Genomic DNA, 20,777 nt, shown 5'->3' with positions numbered 1-20,777 from the left:
TGCGAGGAGGTTTGTTAATGCTCTTCTGCTCTCTCGAGTGCTAAATGGTATGGAAAGATTAAAACAACCATTCTTCTTTAATTTATAGACTGGTTGGTGGCTTTGGCAGAAACTTTAGGAAAAGTAATATCAATTAACTTTTGAGTTAGAGGTTCGCTTATATTAGAGGAAAACTGTGCCTGTTTGGTTTTTTTGGCAGACTGGTGTGTATAACAGAAAAAGCTTCCACTAGGTTGGTGACCTAGGTAGATAATACCACCCAAAAACATCTCTGTGCTGTGCAGCAACTTAGAAACCACGCTGCGCTGGTAGCGTGCTGCGTGGGACAAGAGGAAGGCTCCTGCCCCAAGGACTTTCCACTTTCAGACCCTAAATCGCAGAAGTAACGTGCACGTCCCGTGGATCGGGATGTGGCTGCATGTACAGCAGCTGTCCTGGCATGTTTGTTCAGCTCTCGCTTCTGTGCCTTATACCCCCTCCTGTGTTTGCTTCGTTTACCTCATAGGGCTGAATGGATCCATACGTTGAGGAGGGATGTAAACAATTGCGGAATTGGGTAATAAGATATTGGGCGGTTGGAAACGCCGCAGAGGAGCAATAGTGGAGAGGCAATTTCCTGTGACTGTGGAGGAGAAAGCTCTTGCACCGAGGGGAGCGGGAGCAGGGCTGAGCAGAAGGGGCATGGGAGCACAGGGCTGGAGAGGGGTTTTAATGCTGAGAAAAAGGAAGGAAATTGTGAGATAAGGGGGTTTAAGTGTCTAGGAGGGTAACGTTTCCTGCGAGGCGAGCTCCAGGTCTGAAATCTGTGCGTGGAGCCCTTCTCTCTGTATTTTGCAAGTTTCAGATTGATAATACGGGTTCATCAAACCTACCCGTGCTGTCGCACACCGGGCACGCTGAACGAGCGGCTTCAGCCACGCTGCGCTGCTGCAAGGGGTCGGGGCCACCTCCTTCTGGGCTCCCTTGGTGGAGCGGTTTAGGAGAGCCGGGGGCCGCAGGGCTGCAGCCTCCCTGTTCTTCTACATCCAGCTGGAACTGCTGTGAAAGGCAGGAGTTTGGATGGCCACGGTGAATCCTTTACTGAGTGAAATCTCTGGTGAGGAGGGGCTGCTTTGGGGAATCTTAGGAGAATATGGCTATTCAGTTGTAATCTTGTTTCACGTCGTGTATTTTCTTCCTTTTTTTATTACAATGGCTATTTGCATAAAAACATGAGCTTTGTTTCTTTAGAGTTCATCTGCTCCTGCTGCTTTTGCCCTGCTTGAAGCCCCAATCTCCCAGTAACAGCGGCCATTTGTGATATTGTGAAGGGTTATTTGCTTCAAAAAAAGAGGAGGGAGCGGTGCGGAATCAATGAACTCTTATGGCTTTGGTGCTGTCTAACCGGCCACGTGGACAGGGTGAAGAAAAACCTCCTGTGCTGGCCATTGTACCCCAGCTGCAGGAGTCCTTCTGCGGCTGAAATACCGTGGTGGAGCAGCGGCAGCATTGGTTATTTATTTTTGGGTATTTAAAAGTAGAATAATAAAGACAGGATGGTGAAACTGCCTATGTGGGAGCTGGGATTCCGACCCTGATGCAGAAATCTTGAGTGACCCAAGGTAGTTTCTGTACGTCTCTGACCCTGTGCAATAGGAAAAGCACATTTCTGTTGGTTGTCTTGTCTCCGTAGCTTGCAAGCTTGAGGATTCAGAGATTCCCACACTGCACTCATGATAAATTAGGTCTGTGGTCTCAGGTAACGTGTCCAGCCATTGGTACAAGCCTTGCGTGATCATGGTTGGTTCTTGTAAGCATGTGAGCTCAACTGGCTGGGAAGCTGTCAGCCCCAGGAGAGCCAACGATCCAGACAAACTGCCCTCTCCACATCCATGGAGCACGTCTTGCTTCCCTCTGGCTGCAGCCCTCTTTGTCTTACCTAGGCATGGTGTAGCTGTGCTGAGGAATGGCCAGAAAGGCTCTGTTGGCAACTGGTGTGGGAGACCGTGGGTAACTGGTTGATGGCCATCACAAGACCATTTGGGGAAAGTTAAGGCTTGCAGCCAGCTGGAGGGAGGTGTATAAAAGCAGCTTTCCACAATTAGTGGGAGAACTTCATATAAAAACCACCCAATGAGGACAGGAACCAGCAATTTCAAGGCAGAGAAATGCTTGTGCTAGCTTTCCCCTTCTGTAAAGATGGGCTAGGTTATCCTTGAAATAAAGCCTGATGCTGCTTTCTTGGTACATACGTGGTGTTGAATTAAGCCTGACCCACTGCCAGAGTCTGCCTGTGGCAGGTACAAACCTGAAGTTGGGCCACTGCAGACAAGACAACTGTACCTCCGAGGGCGGGTACGACCATGAAGAAAGGCTCCTGTACGTCGGTGCAGGGGATGTGGCTGAGAGCATCAGGAAGGCAGAGTGTGGGTCTGTGTTGGTGGACACCGGCTGCTGCTCCAGTTCCATCTCTGCGTCATACTGGAAGAGAGGCAGAGCTGGGTAATGAGGTCATTTGTCAGGGGAGAGGTTACATTGGCAGGACTCTAGTCTGCAAAAGGTACAGCTGAAAGGCATGTGATCAAGGCTGTGAAGTGATTAGTGGTGCTGGGCAGTAAATAGTTCAGGTGTCCTATGTCACCAGAGCACAGGGGCATGCAATGAAATTACCAGACACCAGATTTAAAACCAATGAAAGGAAATACTTCTCCCAGACAGCACACAGTGAAGCTGTGGAGCTAGTGCTGCGGATGCTGGGGACCCCAGGGGTGTGGATAGATTCAGTATAGGCCACCAAGGGCTGTTAAATGTAGGGCTGATGACAGAGCCTGTGCCACGGACAGGTCCTGGGAGGGTGCTGGGGCAGTACTGCTCTCTGCTTGCTGTGGTGTCACTCTGTGGTTCAGCATCTGCTACGAGTCGCTCTCAGCTCCATCTAGGTAATAACCTTGTGCTTCTGCAGACTCAGAAGGCAAGAGCAGTGTCTTCTATCTTTCCTGCTTTCACAGTAAGTGCAATAAAATCATGAATCTTCTACAACGGGTGATCCAGCACCGCGGGAATTTGACCGAGGAGAATAGCTGACCTTCTGCTCGGATCAGCCTTGCCTGTTGTAGTGCTAGAGCTGCACGTTGGGCAGGCAGAGGTGACACGAAGGATACGATGTTCAGCCTGAATGGTCCCAGAAGTGAAGGATATGTCCAAGAGCTGTTCCACGAGGAAGCACAGCAGGTATGTAGGAGAGTCATTTCCCTTCATAGTGCAAGTTTCCATCTCTGTGGTCTCTGCACCTCCTCCTGGTCACCTCTGTGGCAGGTAAACAGGGCTGAAGTAACAAAACTGCCCTTCTTTTTGCTGCGTAAACCTCAGGTGTATTATTTAAAAGGGAGAGAGGGGACTTGGTTTCCAGAAGGCAGGAGGGAGCAGTTGCAACAAGAAAACTGCAGTTTCCCTGGAGTGTCAGGTCTCGGTTCCAGCAGCTCTGAAATTCACTGGTGCCCTGAGTACCAGAGTCCCGTGTCTCCTCTAGAAACGTGGTGTCCTGATCAGAGACGACTGCGTGTGATGGGAAGACCATCTTAACCTACGCTGTCAGTCCCAGTTGGTCCAGCCTGGTTTGTCTTCTCATCTAAGAGACTTCTCCAATGCACTGAGGACCCTGCTTGTCTTGGTGGTGTGCTTGGCAGGGACAGAAGGAGAAGCACAACATATAGCTGCAGGCTCTGTAAAGGACCCCTTCAATGGTGTTTTTGGTTTGTGTAACATCATCAAGGGGGTTAATTCACTGGGGCTGAGTAGGATTCTGCTGCTGCTTATCCTACAAGAATATAAATAGGGTATTACAGGGAACGCTCTCTTGCAGCAAAGTGGTGTGTTAGCAGCTGCTGGTGGCCATCCCACTGTTGGTGGCTGGCTGTTGCACCACTTCTGCAGCCTGCCTGTAAAGCACAAGAGGTAAAACTGAAGGCTTTGCTTTCCTCTAGGTATCTCAAACACAGACCAAGCCCTGGTGGAAGATCCAGCTGTTTGTGTGGGAGCCGGTGCTTTTTGGAACATGGGATGGCGTCTTCACCTCCTGCATGATCAACATTTTTGGAGTGGTTCTTTTCCTGAGGACGGGATGGCTTGTGGTGAGTGAGTGCTGACTTGGTTGAACATGTGAACAGGCATTTTCCTCCTCAAGTCCTTACCTTGTATCTCTGTCACCACCCAGGTACTTTGGATTCTTTGCTGCTCACTGTAGGCATTGCTTACATCCTCCGGTATTTTGTAGCATTTCAAAAAGTTCCACTAAAATGGAAAGCTGATTTTAGCTTTGGGAAAGAAAAAGAAAAACCCAACAACCAACCTTGACAATGAGCAGGGACACCCTTGTGTTGTATTGTTGAGACAAAATAACCACTTTTCAGGTAAAATGTATTGCTGTAGTTACAGCTACTCGGCCAACTTCCCAACACCACTGAAGCAGGGCTCTTCCAAACATGTCAGTGTTGGAGTCCTCAGTCAGGTGAAATTGTCATCGCTGTCAAAGGGACTTCCACTTGTGGATCCAGAATAGTATCTTACTGAGGGTCAGAGCCTGGAAGAGTGTCTCTGCTCCCCTCCTGATGCAAAACATTGTATTGTCCGTCGAAATTTCCCCTTAGAAGAAGGAAAGCTCCCCCAGGGACGGGTGGAATTTGAGCTTCGGGCAGAGTTCGTGTCACAGGCACGAGTTCGTGTCACAGGCATGGTGGACATCTTCCAAAAGGAGCAGGAAGACACTTGCACTCTGTATTGAAAATTGCTTCACTGGAGGCTTTGAGGGGAGCTGCAGTCATTGTGGTGGAGAGGTCAGGATGATTTTCCTAGCTCCCTTTTCCTCCTGATCTTATTTCCTCCATGTCTCCTTTGAAAGCAAGTTACTGCTGGAGCAAACACAAATAAAAATAAAGCCAGTAAATAAAAGAAAAACTGAACCAGCTGGAAGCTAGCATAAAAGGGAAGGGAGGAGAAGTCGGGGTTGGCAGAGAGCTCCCCTGGCAGAGGACAGTCATATGTCGAGCCGTTCGCAGAGTCAGGCTTTTGCTATAAATTTCCAGAGCCGGGTCTGGTAAAGCTTTGCAATTCCAGGGGACCCTAATCTTGCCAAAATGCTCAACAACTATTATAACACTGCACTAACCCCTTCCAGCACGAATGCATAAATAGGCATCAGTGTTTAATGGGGGCTTTTTCTTCCCACTTTCTCTGCTTGCTATTGTTGCTGTGAGTCCAGCCTTCCTCCCTGGTCTTTGTGTTAACCCTTTCTTCCGTGGGAACCATTGGACTGCCCATTAACTAGCTGCTGCCATAGCCTGCTACCACCAGCAGATTCTGGAAAAGCCCAAGGCTACGTGTATGTTTGCGTATGTGTGCTATTTTATTTGTTTTTAACTGAAGCGTGTCGTGTTTATTAACCCTTTTAACCTCAGGTAAGCTGTTGAAGAAAAAAAGTCCAATTGTCCTTCTAAAGAAGGAGTATCAGGTTGTAGTGGGCTGTGGTGCTGACCCAGCCAGCAGCTGCATTTATAGCAAACCTTGGCTCCGTTCCCTACGGACCAGATAAAACCCCTGTTAAAGGCAGCAGGATGCTGAACCAAAATAGGATTTTATGATGATAGCAACATCCTGGATATGTTTCTGTTGTTTCACAAAAAAAAGAGAAAAGAAAAAAAATCTGGGATTTCAACCAACCCCAAAGCTGAGAAGCAGCCTTTTAGTGCTGGTGATAAACAAACCCCCATCAAGGCTAGTATGACCTCAAAAACGAACGTTGCTGGAGCAAGGTTGGACAGGAGGGATGCGGACATGGCCTGTAATATGAGTAAAGGCAGGGGAGGGGAAGGCAGATGTTAACGAAGCGCTGGGCACTGGAGGAGATTTTTGACTGTACAGTTGGAATCACTGTGCACTGGGCTGAGCGATTTGTCAGCAGGGGAAGGTAGGCTGGAGCACGAGGGAAAACTTTTGACCCTGGAAAATAAATTACAGCCGTGTGTGAGAGGGTTGGGAGGTCCCAAGCTCCGAAGAGGTGCCTGAATGCTTTCGGCGGTACTAAGCGCCTTCTCTTTCTGAAAATCCGACCTAAATGGCAAACTGAACCCTCAAAAATAAGGGTGGTGCTGGCCCTTGAAGCTGCTAACAGGGACCTGCAGCTGGGTTTGTTCAGAGGCTTTTGCTCCTCACCCCCAGCGAGACCATGGCTGATGCAGCAGCTCCTCCCGGAGTCCTCCCTCCGACCCGAGCTGGAAGGGGGTTGTTTTTTCGGCGGGGCTGAATCCTCTGCACAAAACTCCCCCGAGTACACGGAGGGAGAAAGCTGCCTGCCACTCGGCATACGTCCTGCAGATAAGGCACAGCACGCGCTAGTTTATGAGAGAGTTATTTATCTTCCACGCCGTGTTGCCTTTGGGGTTTTGTTCTTTGGTATCTCATTGTTTGGGAGGATCAGAGCTTTTAAAGGTAAATGTTCTGAAAAATTAAAATGTGAGCTTGATGCTGTTAATAAATCAGCTGTCACAAATCCCAGAGGTTCAATTTTGAAACTACTTTTTGTTATGAAAGTGTTTTTTTTTTTTTAAGCATGTCATGCTAAAACATACAAATAGGTGGTGATCCCCTGCCCTTGGTGGCTGAATCATTGTTTGACCTCGTTCTTTTTAAACCAGAGGAAAAAATCAGTGATTCATGCAAAGGTCTGCCCAGCCCCAGGACGAGGCAGGTCTTCTTCAGAGGGACGTTAATAGGATCTGTAAATCTGGCAATCAGTCACGTTAATTAGATAAGTAGGGTGTGGGGTTTTTTTCTTTTAATCTGTGATGACTCCAGATTCATTGATCACTAGTGACTAGGAGCAGATAGGTCCTTTTTCTGTCTTGACATCTTCATGGTGTGGGTTGATCTTTATTTAGGTGTGGTTTTTTTGTTTTTTTTTTTTCATTCCAGGGAAACACTGGCATTGTAATGGGCATGTTTCTGGTGTCCTTTGTCATCCTGGTTGCCCTGGTGACAGTCTTATCTGGAATTGGGGTGTGTGAGAAGTGCAGCATCGGAAGTGGAGGAGTCTACTCCATGATTTCTACTGTCCTTGGAGGTCAAGTAGGGGGGACCGTTGGCCTCCTTTATATTTTTGGCCAGGTAATTAAAAAAAAAAAAAAGTTATTTAAAGAAAATATAGAAACTTTGCAATGCAGATATTAATCTTGTGCTTTCCTGCCACAGGAAGTAATGCTCCAAGTAAAATCCGAGTAATGCTCCAGTGTGCTGGACAGCATGGGGAGAGCACCATGGGGAGCATTCAGCCCCACTCTGCTCCCCAAGAGCAAGCCTGTGCATGGCAATACACCGCCTGGCATGGGTCACAGCGGTGCGGGAACTGGGTGTCTGAACAAGCAAACCATGCAGGACATGCCCTCCCATCCCAAATTACTCCCATTGCCAGGACATGCCCTTGCTGGCGAGAGACTTGACTTAAACCAAAGCGGGAGAGGCCAGGGTGGCCACCTAAAGCACAGCGAGCGGCTGTGGGCTGGCAGGTCGGCCTTGGCATGCTCCCTGTGCCCTTAGGGACCGGGCAAGCCTTGGCTGCTTCTCTGCGGGAGCCAGCAGAAGTGGAGCTGGTATGGGAGGAGAACGGTAAGAGCCACAGCTAATTGTCTTCTTGAGATCTAAAAGTCACAGTTCTGGATTTTTTGAAAGGCCCCAAGGAGCTGTCGTGGTGGTGAAGCACCGAAATACACAAGTAATAAACATAAAGAATGGAAAGTAATCTCTTAAACCTGCAGTAACTTAACCCCCTCCCCCCATAAAGATGTTATGAACAGTATAAAATGTGGCGAGCAGAGAAGCATTTTTACTGAGGTTTGTTTTTAACTGACTGGCTTGCAGCAATCTCCAAAAACCCTTAAAAAACCCCAAACCAAAAATAGTCCCCTCTTCTCCTTTCACTCCAGATTAAAAGCAAGTGTCCATAAAATACAAACTGAACACAGTTACAAGCCAAGATATGGAAATGGGCCACACATGAGAATCCTTCCTGTCATATTTTCCACTCTTGCTCTCCGAGCGGACCCCGTCTGGGAAAGCAATCAGGTTGCAGGCTGTCCTGAGGGCTGTAAAAGCTGGGCTGCGGCGGCCCCGGCCCCTGCCACTGCCGAGGCATCCCGTGCACACGGGGGGCTGCGGGGTGGGAGCTGGCAGCTCGCTTAGGAGCGCTTTGCCTGCTCCCGAAAGCTGATGCCTTTCCCTTCTCTTTGGCCGTGCTTTCTGCCCAACGTGCTTTGCAACAGCTGCGGGCTGCTCCCCCGCTAAAAGATGCTCACGGAGCGCTGTAACCTCTGTCACGAGGCGAGTCTGGCCAGAAATGGGGGTATTGCCCGTTCCCTGGTCTGACTGGGGCAAGTGGGGAATGACTGGCCACGTGCTGCTGATGCCTTCGGAGATGAGAGGCGGCTCACTGCCCCGGGCTCCTACTGCATCAGCCAAGGTGGGCTTTGCTGTTCTCTTGGCATGCTCCATAGGAGAGGCTTAATCAGATTGCCCTAAAAGATGCAGCAGACGTCTACTAGGTCCTACAGAGACCGATGTGTGTTTGGTCACCGCAGCTCTTAACCATGAGGCTGGGGTTTGGTGCTTTTCTCTGCAGTCTCCTTTCCTGGAGCAGTTTGCAGCAAGACCTGCTTGGGCAAGCAGAGGTTTTCCAGGGTCCAGCCCTAAAATCCCAAAAGCAAAGGTAGTGGCAGCTCTTGTCTGGGTGTTGAAAGTCAATTACGTTCCTCGCCCAGCAAAGGGTTTGTTTTACAAAGGCTCGTAAGGGACTGATTTCTGCAAATTTCAGCCTAGAACTCGGTTCTGATTTCAAGATGGGTAGTTCATGAGAAGCCAGCCTGTGTCACAGTGCCGCAGGGGCCCCAGCCATTGCTGTGTGCGGAGCAGCGGGGTGTTTGTGGGCACCCAGCTCTTCTGTTCTGCTGGTGATGCTCATGGTCTGTCAGAGGAAAGGCTTCAAGGGGGCTTGAGGTGCTGAGACTGTCAGAGGTTCGCTCTGCTCTGCTCCCTTCAGAGTGTCCTTGCACATTGCCGTCCTTGGTGTGAAAGGAAAGAAAACTTAGTTAAGAAAACGTAACTTCTTCAAAAACTGTTGTTGGTCAGGTACAGGGAGTTGGGGTTAGGTGATACTGCTTTCTGTCTACAGGGCTTTTCCTTACACGAGAGGCAAGAACTGCACCTGGTTTTAATGTGTTTATTGGAATGAGATTCTGTTTGGGGTTTTTTTGGCTTCAGGTCTCAAGTGGAGTTTTTGTGGGTGCCCCAAGTGGAGCTGTGCTGGCACAGGGTGTTATCCTCTGCTAGCTCAGGAGGGACTTGTTTTCTGGAGAAAGCACCCCTGTAAGACGTGTGTGGTCCACTCAGTGGTAGTGTAGGCCGTGCTAAACACAAGTAAACAAGAATACATCCACTTATTTGGGGACTACCTTGGAGAGTCTGAGACTTCTCTGATGGAGACATTCACGGTGGGGCTACCAGCGAGAATGAGAGACTTTCAGGGTGTAGTTCACCCGGTCTGTGCTAGGTGTCTGCCTATGATGGAAGTGAGTCCTTCTCCAGGATCTCCAAGTTGTAGGTGTCCAAGTTTGAACAGGTGATTCCCATGCACCGTGCTTGCCGAAAACCGTGCGTGAACCCGCAGCTGCTGGGTATGGGTCAGGTTGTCAACACCCTCAGTGGAGCGGTGCTGGGTTGGTCCAAGGGGCATCTGCAGCAAAGGAGGGGTCTGCTCTGACTCTTGCTGGCTTGGGTGGGTGTTTTCTCCCTTCCAGTCGTGTGGGAGCTGTACTGCCCATCCCTCGTCCGTGGATGGGGATAGTGGATATGGTCGCAGGACCATAGGTCACAGGACCGGCATGCAGCTGTGCCCTGACCTGGTTTGCCAGGGATGCTGTGCACTGGAAGGGGGTTGTTGCTGAAATGTCAGTGAGTGGGAACCTCTGGAGGGAAATAAATGTCCTGGTATTTAGGATTGCTGCCCTGCAGTGGTGTTTGAGGCCTGAAGCTGTGCTGCAGATGTCCCATCCTGCAGACTCACAGCCATCCAAGGCAGAGCACGTGTCCTGCCCTGCAGCAAGACAAACAAGCAGCTTTCCCGGGAGCTCAGGGGGCATGGCTTGCACAATGCGCTGTCCTCAAAAGTGCAGGCTCCGTTCCAGCAGCGAGATGGGGAGCCGGTGAAACATCAGACTTTACATCCAAACTAAACACCGAGTTAAAAATAACCCCTGGGAGGCAATGAGGGGGAAGCAAACTGCCATTCTTCAGGCAGGTGTTGAGCTGGGACCATTTCCTTCGGAGAAACAGAAGAAGGGAAGAAACTTGGAGGTTGACTTATCCTTTTCTCCCTTGGAGAAGCCAGCGTGGTTTCTCCTGGAGCATTAATGGAGGGTAAATTTTAAAGCCAGTGGAAAGTTGCTGGGCTGCTGGCCCTAGCGCCCAGCCTTCTCTGTTTACCCAGACAGTAGGTATGCTGCCCTGGCAGTGTGCTGTCTTATAGCAATAAGGTTCAGTCCCTGTAGGCCAGAGTAACATTAAAGATTGTATTGTGACAGCAAACGTCTGTCTGTCTGAACAGAGACCCACCCGACCTGGCATGGGGGCTGTGCATGGGGATCCCTTGTTCTCCCACGGGGCGCTCGCTGAGCTCTGTCCTTCAGTGTGTTGCAGGTGCCATGTACATCACTGGCTTTGCGGAGTCCATCGCAGATGTCCTGAGCCTCAGCAACATCTGGGCAGTGCGTGGGATCTCCCTGGCTGTCCTGCTGGGCCTGCTGGGGATCAACCTGGCGGGGGTGAAGTGGATCATCAGGCTCCAGCTCCTGCTGCTCTTCCTACTGGCCGTCTCGACGTTGGACTTTGTCATCGGGTCCTTCACGCACCTTGATCCAGGTAAAACTGGGGGTTCGTCACACTGGGGTCAGGAGGCACTAATCCGCTGGGGTTTTCTCCTTAGGTGTCTTTGTGAAGTTACACATCTGGGCGGAGATAGACTTCAGTGCTTCCAGATGTGTCCCCTGTCCTTTGGTACCAATCTTTTAGAGGCAACCTGTAATTTTGCAAGGAGTAAGTATTTCCAGAGCGTGACTGAAGATGTCTTATTAATTTAGCTGTGTAACCTCAGGAATTGAGCTCTCAACGTGTGCGCTTGTTATACTTGTATTGCACTTGGAAGTTTTCTAACAACAGAGAGTGGCTACATTTGCAGTCACTCTTTGTAGCCTTCTGCTGTCTAACTCCGCGTTAAGCATTGTGCCTACGAAAATGGAGGATTGTGACTTTGTGTTAAGGAGATCTTCTATCCAAAGACCCCCGAGGTCACTTAGACCCTGGCTGTGGTGAGCTGTGCCACCAGTGCTGACAGCAGGCTGCACACCGGTGCATTTGCTGCCCAGGGCCATGTTGGGGAGCCAAGGAAGGAGCTGGGCGGGCTGGGGCAGGTGACTGCTGGGGTTTCAAGGAGCTGTGGGTGCAAGTCTCCCCTGTTAACCTTCCCCAGCCTGACTTCAGCCTGCAGCAGCAGCTCCAGCTTGGGCAAGGCAGAGGTTCGGGGCTCCCACCTGCAGCCCTGCTTGCACCCCGAGTCCTCTTCCCCTCCCTCCATCCTCATCCCCGAGAGGTGTTTGCAGGGAAACACATCTCAAGATGCGGGGAGTTGCGGTGAAAGGGGTCCATGAGTGCTGCAGCGGCCACTCCAGCAATAACAAAGTGTAATTAACTGAGTAAACAGAAGGTGTCACCTTTTTCTTGGATTCCCCTGTGTCCAGCAGCACCTTAGGGGGTTGCAAGCGGCCTGCTAAAGTCGGTTTCAAGGAAAGATCTTCAGTTTTGATTTACAGTTGGGATTCAGCCGCCGAGCTGGGAGGCAGGAGGTGAGTCACGTAGGTGTTCGTAGGGCTGATGGCTGGTGGCACAGCTGTCTTTTCATGCTGTTGTGTTATTTTGTGCTGCTGGTACGGTGTGCAAGGACGGTGGAGTGGGGACAGAAGCTGCTGCACCAGCAGCTGTTCCCCTCTCACAGAGAGCCTTGTGGAAAGGTGTTTGCATTTTATATTTAGCGTGTAAGAAATGCCCCAAATGAAAGCCGGTAAAAGTCTCAGCAGGTACTTGGAAATGAGAATGAAGCAAGGACGGTTGTGCTCGGTGTGGCATGTTTTGCAGAGAAGGCAACTGACCTGCTTCAAACAGCTGTGTTTCATAGGAAGTTGTTTTCTAAAGGAAGCGGGGGGTTTGCGTTTTGGCTGTGCTCAGAGGAGACCTTTAATGCGGACCTAGAGACCTTTCTAATAGTAGAGAGAAAACAAATACTCGGGGTGAGACCTGATGGTAGGAAAGTGAACATGGGACCAGGAGGAGAGAATTAGAGGAATACAAACGTCAGCAGGAAACATGCCCAAGTTGAGGTCAACGTAGTCGTCTTTGATTTCCTCCACTGCTGAGCACTATGTCATTTTCTTCTGACAGAAAATAGAGAAAGGAAGGGAAACGAGGCGGTTGAGCATTGCAGATGCTGCAGTTTAGCCATGGCTGGCTAAAGAGAGGAGGGTTTCCAGCGCATGGAAGAACATCGGGCTGATGGTGGCCAGATCCAAGCCCCAAACGCCAGTACCCCAGACTGGTGCTGCCTGTATGGTGGCACCCGCGGCCGTAAGGCTGGCTGGGGAGAGCTGTGGGTTTCTCTGCTTTTACAGACCGCTTCCGTGTGAGAGAACTGTTTCGAGCCAGGCTGAATGGTTGGTTCCTCCCAAGTCCTGCATTTCCCCAGAAGGCCTCTGAGTGGTGTGTCAGCACCAACGGTGAGCGCTGGGCTTCAAGAAGCCTCCTCACTGTCTTGCATGCTTTCTGCACGGCATGGATGGATGCTTGTCTCTTGGGTCCGATTGCACCCGTCAGCAAAGCATCCCTCCTGCAAGGAGGCTGCGCTTGTCCGTGCAGGTGTCGGTGAAGCTCCATCCTTGTGAGTTGGCTGATGGCGATGGCAGGGTGCGGTGCATCTGAGCCCGGCACCTGGGGAAGCATTTGAGACCCCTTTGGGGTGGGCAGTCAACTCGATCCGCTCTCCGCAGCCGTCATGTGCGTGCGGCTGTTTTGGGTTTGGTTCTTCAGCTGCAGCGGTGGCTGAGATGCGAAGGGCAGCGTGCAGGGAGAGGTAATTTTTGAGGATGGACCTGTGAGCTGAAAAGATTTCAGCTGACATCTTGTCTGGGTTGCTTCCTTGTTTTCTGACAGGTTTATGGGGTTTCAGTTCACAGCCTCAGGTCTCGGTCTCCGAACCTGTAAAATGGGCCTCATGCAGTGACCCTGCCTTTCCTGCTCCTGCCATGGCAGCCTTTTCCCTCACTTAACATTTCCAAGTGCTCCGCACATACCAAAGGACTGCGCATCTGCCAAGCAGCAGTTATTTGGATTTAAATAATCTCCAGGAATGCCTGTCCATCTTGAAGGTCTTAAACGGCTGCCTTTGTGTGGTTGCGCTGGGTGGAGTCCCCTGCTCTTCTCCCCATTCCCTCAGCTCACACCCAGGCACACACCAAATCGGATATTGTCCAAGCACTCACTCCCTTCCTGTGGTTTGCCTTTATTTTTAGTCTGAGGACGGAGAGTGTTTACACAAAAGGGGGCTTCTCAGCAGGGCTTCCCGCTGCTTTTTCTCCTTTTTTTTTTTTTTTTTCCCCTCTCTATTGCAGTGGCTCGCTCCCGCTCTGAGAGCCGGCTGGGCTCCTGCAGCCCGGAGCTGGGGCTGGAGGATCCGAGTGGCCCCAGCAGACAGGGATTGCTCTGGGTCACTTGTCCAGATACTGCCGACCCCGCTGAGACTGCAGGCAGGGCTGCCTGCTCCCTGCCAGGCTGCGGCGTCCCAATGCCTGGCCTTGAGGGCTTTTGCTCCTTTCCGCAGGCTGCCTGCAGGGCGGGGTGGGACTGGCTGATTTTTTGGAGTTAATCCTAAATCCTCCTCTTGGCTCCGGCTGGCGCTTCCCCTGGGGACGGGTCACGGTCCCAGGCGGGGATCGTGGCCAGGCGTGGGTAGCGAGGAGAGGGGCTCCCCATGCCATCTGGAAACCAGCCTCATTGAGCTGTCTCTGGCCACTCACCTTAAAATTCAGTCCCACCTCCAGAAACGGAGTCCCCCGTGGTCCTTCCTTGGGATGGAAAACATCCGTATTCTCTTTCTCCCTAAGCACAGTTTACTGTTTTTACCAAACCTAACACAGGTGAATTGAAATCAGGCAGCGCTTGATTTCTCAACCCATAACCAAGACCCAGCACTGGCTACACAATTGCATAGTAGCAATGCAGGGGATTTTTTGGCTTGTGTACATTTGCACTTTAATTCTGGAGGTCTATACCTCAAAATCAGCCTAAGTTGTTCTGGGGGGAGCGGTGAACGTAAAGGAGAGGATGCTCCTCTCCGTGACCAGCTCCTCAGAACAGTATGTGAAACTTTTTGGCCTCTTCACGTCCCAAACATTAGAGTCACGGAAAAAGAAGATAAGCCTGCCGTTAATGCCCACTCTTTTATTTTCCTAGCATATCTCTGCTAATTTTTGTATAGGGTGACTCCCAAATACTCCCTTTCAATTAGGCGCCTGCTTTCCTGTTTTGGCAGTGGCTCTCAGGTGCCCTGTTAATGCAGAGCGGCTGCGGGAGTGCATGGCGGGGGCGGTTATTGGGGGGAGGGCTGGTGTTAATTTGGTTGTGCTTTGTTGCGGAGATGAAAGGAATCGCAAGCCAAGCAAAAGGGGCCCGACTACAGCCTCTTAAATGCCTGGGGGAAAAAAAAAAAAAAATTTTGTTGGGAAGTCACTAATTGAGACCCCTTGGGCTGGGACCCCCCACCCAGTCCTGGAGCAGCCGGTACCCCATGGCTGGGGCAAGTGTGGAGCCTGGCTGCCTGGGGCTGAGCCCCTCTCCTGCCGGCTGGGAACCCTGGGTAGTTCATTTCTCAGGGACACAGGGAGGTTTGGAAGGCGTGTTGTTGTCAGGGTGCTTCTGCTTGGGATTATTTTCCAGGCAAACCACATCCTTCATATCACCCGCTTGGGTTTTAGCTTCCCAAAGTTGCTCACACAGAGCCCAGAAGAGTCATTTATCATCTTCGCTTCTTCCTCCGAGGGTGAGTCCTTTGGAGGATTCACCCCACTGCAGGCCTTCTGGGTACCACTGGTGAGGAGCTGTGGGCGGTGAGCTTCACCTGGGGCTGCTCCAGCAGACAGGGAACCTGCAATTGTTAAAGTGATTCATGTATATAAACACTCTGGTGTTGTAAAGATCCCTCAAATGGTGCCTCAGGGGCTTTGATGGATTGAATTAATTAAATATATTCCCACATATTTAATATGAAAGTAATCAAAGTGTCCTAATCAGGGGCTTTTGCTTGGCTCTGGGTTGTTTTATTTTATTTCTGGGCACGAGGGGTGTGCCCCAATTTCATAAGAGAGGGTGCAGGAAGGATGTGTGTGTCAGAAGATGATCTGCAGCTAATCCCAGAGGCTTTATCCAGGCTGATTGCTGACTTCCTGGCCTGAGACACATCTGGAAACTGGCATCAAATTCCAAGCAGAAATCACTGAGCGAGCGGCAGCAGAAAAAAAAATCCCACTTTGCTACCGAACAAGGTAGACACCGTGGTGAATAAAAGCAGGAGGTTGCTAATACGCTCTTTATTTATTAAAAAACATGGGATTGCTTTCCCCAGGTTTTTCCAATTATAGCGCATTGAATGGCACTGACATCACTCTTGAGCTGGGGCCAGCCTATTCAACAGTCTGGCGAAGACATTTATTAACTGGTTACCTGCCAATTGTCTGGGCTAGGAGCTGCGGGACAGATGTGTTTTGAAAAGTGATAACATTGTTAGGGGCCTTATTTAGATAGTGAGAGGAAAGCTACACCACTCTGTCCAGGCTCTCTGAAGTAGGTATTTAAAGCAGTTTATTTAAAAAAAAAAAAAAAAAAAAAAAAGAATTAAAAAAAATTAGGTTGAGATGTAACGTTGCTGCGTGGTTCCACTCTGCCGAACTGTTTGTAGGTAGGCTTTCATGGTGTTTCCTCGCTGGAGGACACCCGGCAGTAGGACTTTGTTGAGGAGCAGCGGTCTCGCCTGCCGGCGGATGCTCGGGGTGTCGGTACAGCTGCTGCTCGCCGGGCGCCAGGGCTGGCATCCCTGTGCCCCCGCTCCGCCGAGGCCAGGCGGGATTTCTGAGCCCATTGCCCTGAAGCATCTCGCAGGAGGTGGGTAAGGAGGAGGGGAGGAGAGCTCAGGGCCTGGGGGTCCCTGCCCTCCTGCTGCCGAGGAGGAGGAGGGTCCTGGCCTCATTGACACCCTAAAACGTGCCACTGCATGGTGCCATCAGGGCCAGGCTGGCCCGGGTCCATCCCTGGAGCAGGAGAGGGTTTGCTGAGGTTGTTACAGGTTTAAACTTGCTTAATAGGTAATACTGCTCCTGGTTTATACAGGAGATTTTGTACACTGTTGATTTAACCTTTAATTTCTTTGCTGTTTCCCTGCGAGGCAATGCTAAGCTCGTCTTCCTAGAGCTTGTAAATAAATCCTGAAATACCTCGGCTGGCTTTGTCCTCTGCTAGATGCTGCCTTCACGTGGGCTTTCCCCACCAGCTCCCCCCATAAAACCTCCCGTGCAGGATCTCCGTTCAGCAGCAACTTGTTTAATGGTAGAGACCTAATAAAACCGACTGGCTTGAGGAAGGTATATATCATCCCATAATCTCTCCATCTCTCCCCGTTGCTGTGTTTAAATGGGACAGCTTTATTTAATTGCATTGACTTTTTTCTTTTTTTTGGTGCCACTACATAATTGTTTTCAAATGATTGAGATATTTTACCTCCTCTTTTTTCATTCCCCTAGTGTTTAATTCCAGTCACAGTTCAGCTGAGCCCTGAATCAGCTTTCCTTATTTAGGGATTTAATTTATGAAGATAATTTCTAGATATTAGATTGTTTCTCCAGCCGCTTCACTTCTAGTTTGCATTCCTCTCCTAGGCTAAAGAGAAAATTGTGTGGGACATGGGTCCTTATCTACTGCTTATCATCTTCTTTACTGGCTCGTGTAACAATTTTTGGCCTTTTTTGGCTGTAGGTAAGAGATTTTAGCCTGGTTGTACCTTCACTGGCCTGGATGATGGCCTTGTGGTTCTCGCTGGTTTTCTTTTCTACTCAAAGGAAAAATGCATTCATTGAAAAATGTGATTTTGGTAGGGAAAATGCATTCTCTGATTTACACTGAATTCAATTAATAGTTTCAAACAAACAAACAAAATCCTTTTAGGGGGCAACATCTTGCTCAACCTTTCCAAAATCAAACACTGTTTGATTTCCGGTTTGATTTGCAGTCTGAAACTAGACTTGAAGCTGTAGGTGTGTGTGTTGTATAGAGGATAATGAAAGCCTTCCAAAAATAAAATCAAACTATCATTTTGGACACAGAATCAAAAAATCAACAAACAGAATAGTTCTCTTTTGAAATACCATTGCCATCTGGGTAACATATTCATAACTTGGAAGTACAGGATGCTCTAGCCATGAGTATGGCAAAAGACTCTAGACCACGGCAGAAGACTCTGTAGACCGTGGCAGGGTCTGGTGGATTATGTTACATTTTGGTTAACTGCTTTCTTTTGAAAGATGGGGAGTTGATTGGCATGGATTGGGCTTTGTCCCAAGCAATACACAGAGTAGCTCTGAGTTAGAAAGGAGGTCATTCCAACGAATCCAAAGGATGTGTGTCATCGCTGCTGCCGCTCAACTGCTATTCATTTTCCTCCAATTGTTGTGCCTTGACTCAGCCTAAATTCTGATTTCTCAAGGCTGGGCTTTTTCATCAGAGAAGTTCTGCAGAGCCTCCCACAATCAAGGACTCTGGGCATGACTTCCAAGAAATACCACTCTATAATTAATAATAATATCCCATTGATGCAAACTATTTTCCTAGAAAAAGGATGAAGCAAGGGATGCTTTACTTCTCATCATCTTTGTAATGGATAAAACAATTTCTGCTGGCTGGTTTGAATACTGCTGAACAAGCCAGGTAGTGGATACCACATCAAAAAATAAAATAGTAATGGAAGGATTTTATACATTATGGCAAGTCTGGTGCTTAGCATTAAATAATATAAAACATCAGTGGACTTTATAAAGTTGAAATACCCACGTTAAAATCTCTTCTTTTTTTCACCTAACTGAAATTTCAGATTTTCCACCTGCAGAAAATATCCATTTTTTGGCTTTTTTGCAAAAAATAATTAAAACCCACCAACATGTAGAGACAGAATAAATGCTAAACAGCTCTAGTAGCTACTTAGCTACTTCCACATGCGCATTCCTGACTTTTCCTTTATTTAAGCAATGCCGAGGCGCCGGGCTTTCACAATGAGGAGCTGCTCGTGTGGGCGCGTTTGGGGTCCGTATGTGCTCTTGTGTACACCGGTGGTTTTCCACTTCTTCATCCTCCCGAGAAGCCGAGGTGGAGATAAAGCAGGTGCATGGGGAGCTGGGCAGAAATTAGCGTTTCCTCCCACCCAGCCCGGTCCCACTGGAGATGTGATGTGGCTGGGGAGAGCTCAGGGGGAGCGTAGGCTGCTTCACGATCTGAGAGAGGTGACAGCATCCTGCAAATCAAAATTACCCCATTAGCTAAATACAAATGTCGGAGACAGATTTAAGCAGCTCCCTTTGTTTATTCTGCCTTTTGTGCTATTTTTAGCTGTTGGCCAGCACCCATTATTGCAGGTCCATTGGCTTTAGGGAGAGGAAGATGCTCGTGACCTGATGGCTCTCGTGGCTGGGATGCTCCGTGAGGAGATCGGGGATGGAGTGTGAGTGCATTTACCAGGGGTGCATTTACCAGAGGGGGAGGATGGGAATACTTGATTTTGTCCTGTATGCAAAGGACTGATGCTCCCCGAGCAGGTTTTTTGCAGGTTTCCTTAAATAGATCACCCCCCGGTGCTTCTGCTCGAGGCTTTCTTGGTCGCTCAAAGGTTTTCGGTGCACAAATCCCATGTTTCTCTGTGCCTCCCGTAACATGGCAGACTGTTGCACCGGCCGATGTTAAACCTCTTTCCAAGAGCATCCTGTGCAGGCCAGGCTGCAGGGCATGCTGCCGAAACCCCGAGCAACTTGAGAAGAGGTCACCTGCTGCGTCCGGAGACTTTGGAGAAGAGCAAGACAAGTGAGTGCTTCCCCTCGACAGCGCTGTCAGTCTCCACACTCGCTAATTTGTCTGCTCAACTGAGAAATGTTTATGCACAGGGGTGATTCATCGCCCTGCAGCAAGGTTGCTGGCAGCTGTTGGCGTGATGCCTGTCTCTGTGCCGGTGCTCGAAGCGTGACCAAAATACCCCGTTTTCATCCCCAGTGGTGGTGGCCAGGACAGACAGGTGTGCGGGAGGGTAGTTTTCGGGAGAGGGTTAATGGTGGGATCCCTCGGAGCCCATGGCGGCAGGAAGCTGTATTGTGTGTTGACTTTAAACAGGAGGTTTGGGAGATCAGGTCTGGAGCAGAAAACAGGGACTCAGGAGGAACAAACACTCGCTGCTTCAGAAGGGCGGTGATTTCCTTTTGGGTAAACACGTCATTAATCTCAGGGAGCACATTCTTTTCCATCAAAAGATAAGGAATTTGAGTTGCCTTTCTCAGGGCTTGGCCTTTTTAGATTGTTTTAACTGTGGCTTTCGCTCCTTCAATTACAGACTTTACATAATCTCTCATTTTGGGTTTGCCAGGCTTATTATGGGTGCAGAGAAAGTCTTGGGCAAGGGAACTCCTTTCCTTCTTTAAAATTGCTCTGATCCTTCCCACCCCCTCTTGCCGAATTTCCTTTTTTTTTTTTTCACTAAAACCTGCCTATTTTTTGCTACTTGCAGCTCTGATGAATTTGAAATGAGTGTCCTGTTTGTCATAATTTATGAAACCATCTCCCTAGTGCTAATGATAAAATAGGAGCTTATTTGCTTCACCACAAGTGGAAAAATAGCAATGGGCTCCTCTCCCTGCCCCGGGCTGCTTCTTGCTGCTCAGCTTTGGTTTGTCATTTTTGCTGTGGCCAGTGAGGTGCGGGGAGGTGCTGGCTGTGGCACCCCGTGCTTAATTTTCCGCTGGCACCATCCTGCCACGTGGGGAGACAGCAGCGGCAGAACCGCTGCTTTCGCTCCCACTGCCTGTGGCTCGGGGTCTGTGATCGCTCTGAGCTCTTTTCACAGTAAATGTGTTTAAATGGGATTTAGGGATGAAATTACAGAGGGAATTTAGTCCCTTCCCTTTCTTACCTCCTCTTCTTCCCAGTACTTTGTGCCTAGGGCTGTCGGCGGCAGCAGCATGGGTTGGGGTGGGGTAGAGCAGGAGCCGGGGAGCTCCCGCATCCCCCTTCTGTCAGTGCCCTGGCAGCTTGAGCAGATGCTCTGCAGTCTTTCTGCACTGATCTGTCAGCGTGGCCATGTGCTGTTGTGTTAATTGCGTAATAGCTGCGTTTTTATCACTGCATAATCATTGACCTGCATGTATTCAACACAAAAATGCCTCTCTATTTTTGCCCTTGCCTGTTTTAAGACTCCCAAAGCAGAAATACTGAGGCTGTGGGAGCTGTCAGCAGGTAGGACGTGGCCCTGAGGACTGAGACAAACCCAAGGCATGACGTCATTTGTGACATACGGAGGGTGACTCTGCAAGGACAGGTATCAGAAGTCTTGTGTTTGCTCTTCTCCATCTGGGCTG

The 20,777-nt window shown here is 49.6% G+C and overlaps 1 protein-coding gene across 3 annotated transcripts in view; it reads left to right on the top strand.

The window, feature by feature from the left end:
* Positions 1-20,777, top strand: part of SLC12A8 (solute carrier family 12 member 8) — a 58,778-nt gene that overhangs the window by 6,290 nt on the left and 31,711 nt on the right. For 2 of the 3 annotated variants that reach the window (XM_052791097.1, XM_052791098.1), the window contains exons 2-5: positions 2,988-3,210; positions 3,963-4,109; positions 6,946-7,137; positions 10,707-11,112. In XM_052791097.1, the coding sequence (XP_052647057.1) occupies positions 3,142-3,210; positions 3,963-4,109; positions 6,946-7,137; positions 10,707-11,112 (814 nt within the window). In that variant the 5' untranslated portion in view covers positions 2,988-3,141. The remainder of the gene's footprint in view (positions 1-2,987; positions 3,211-3,962; positions 4,110-6,945; positions 7,138-10,706; positions 11,113-20,777) is intronic. The other variant, XM_052791100.1, reaches the window with a different exon arrangement.

This window comes from Harpia harpyja, chromosome 7, assembly GCF_026419915.1.
Source record: "Harpia harpyja isolate bHarHar1 chromosome 7, bHarHar1 primary haplotype, whole genome shotgun sequence".
NCBI lineage: Eukaryota > Metazoa > Chordata > Aves > Accipitriformes > Accipitridae > Harpia > Harpia harpyja.
This window is presented reverse-complemented; position numbering and strand designations above follow the sequence as displayed.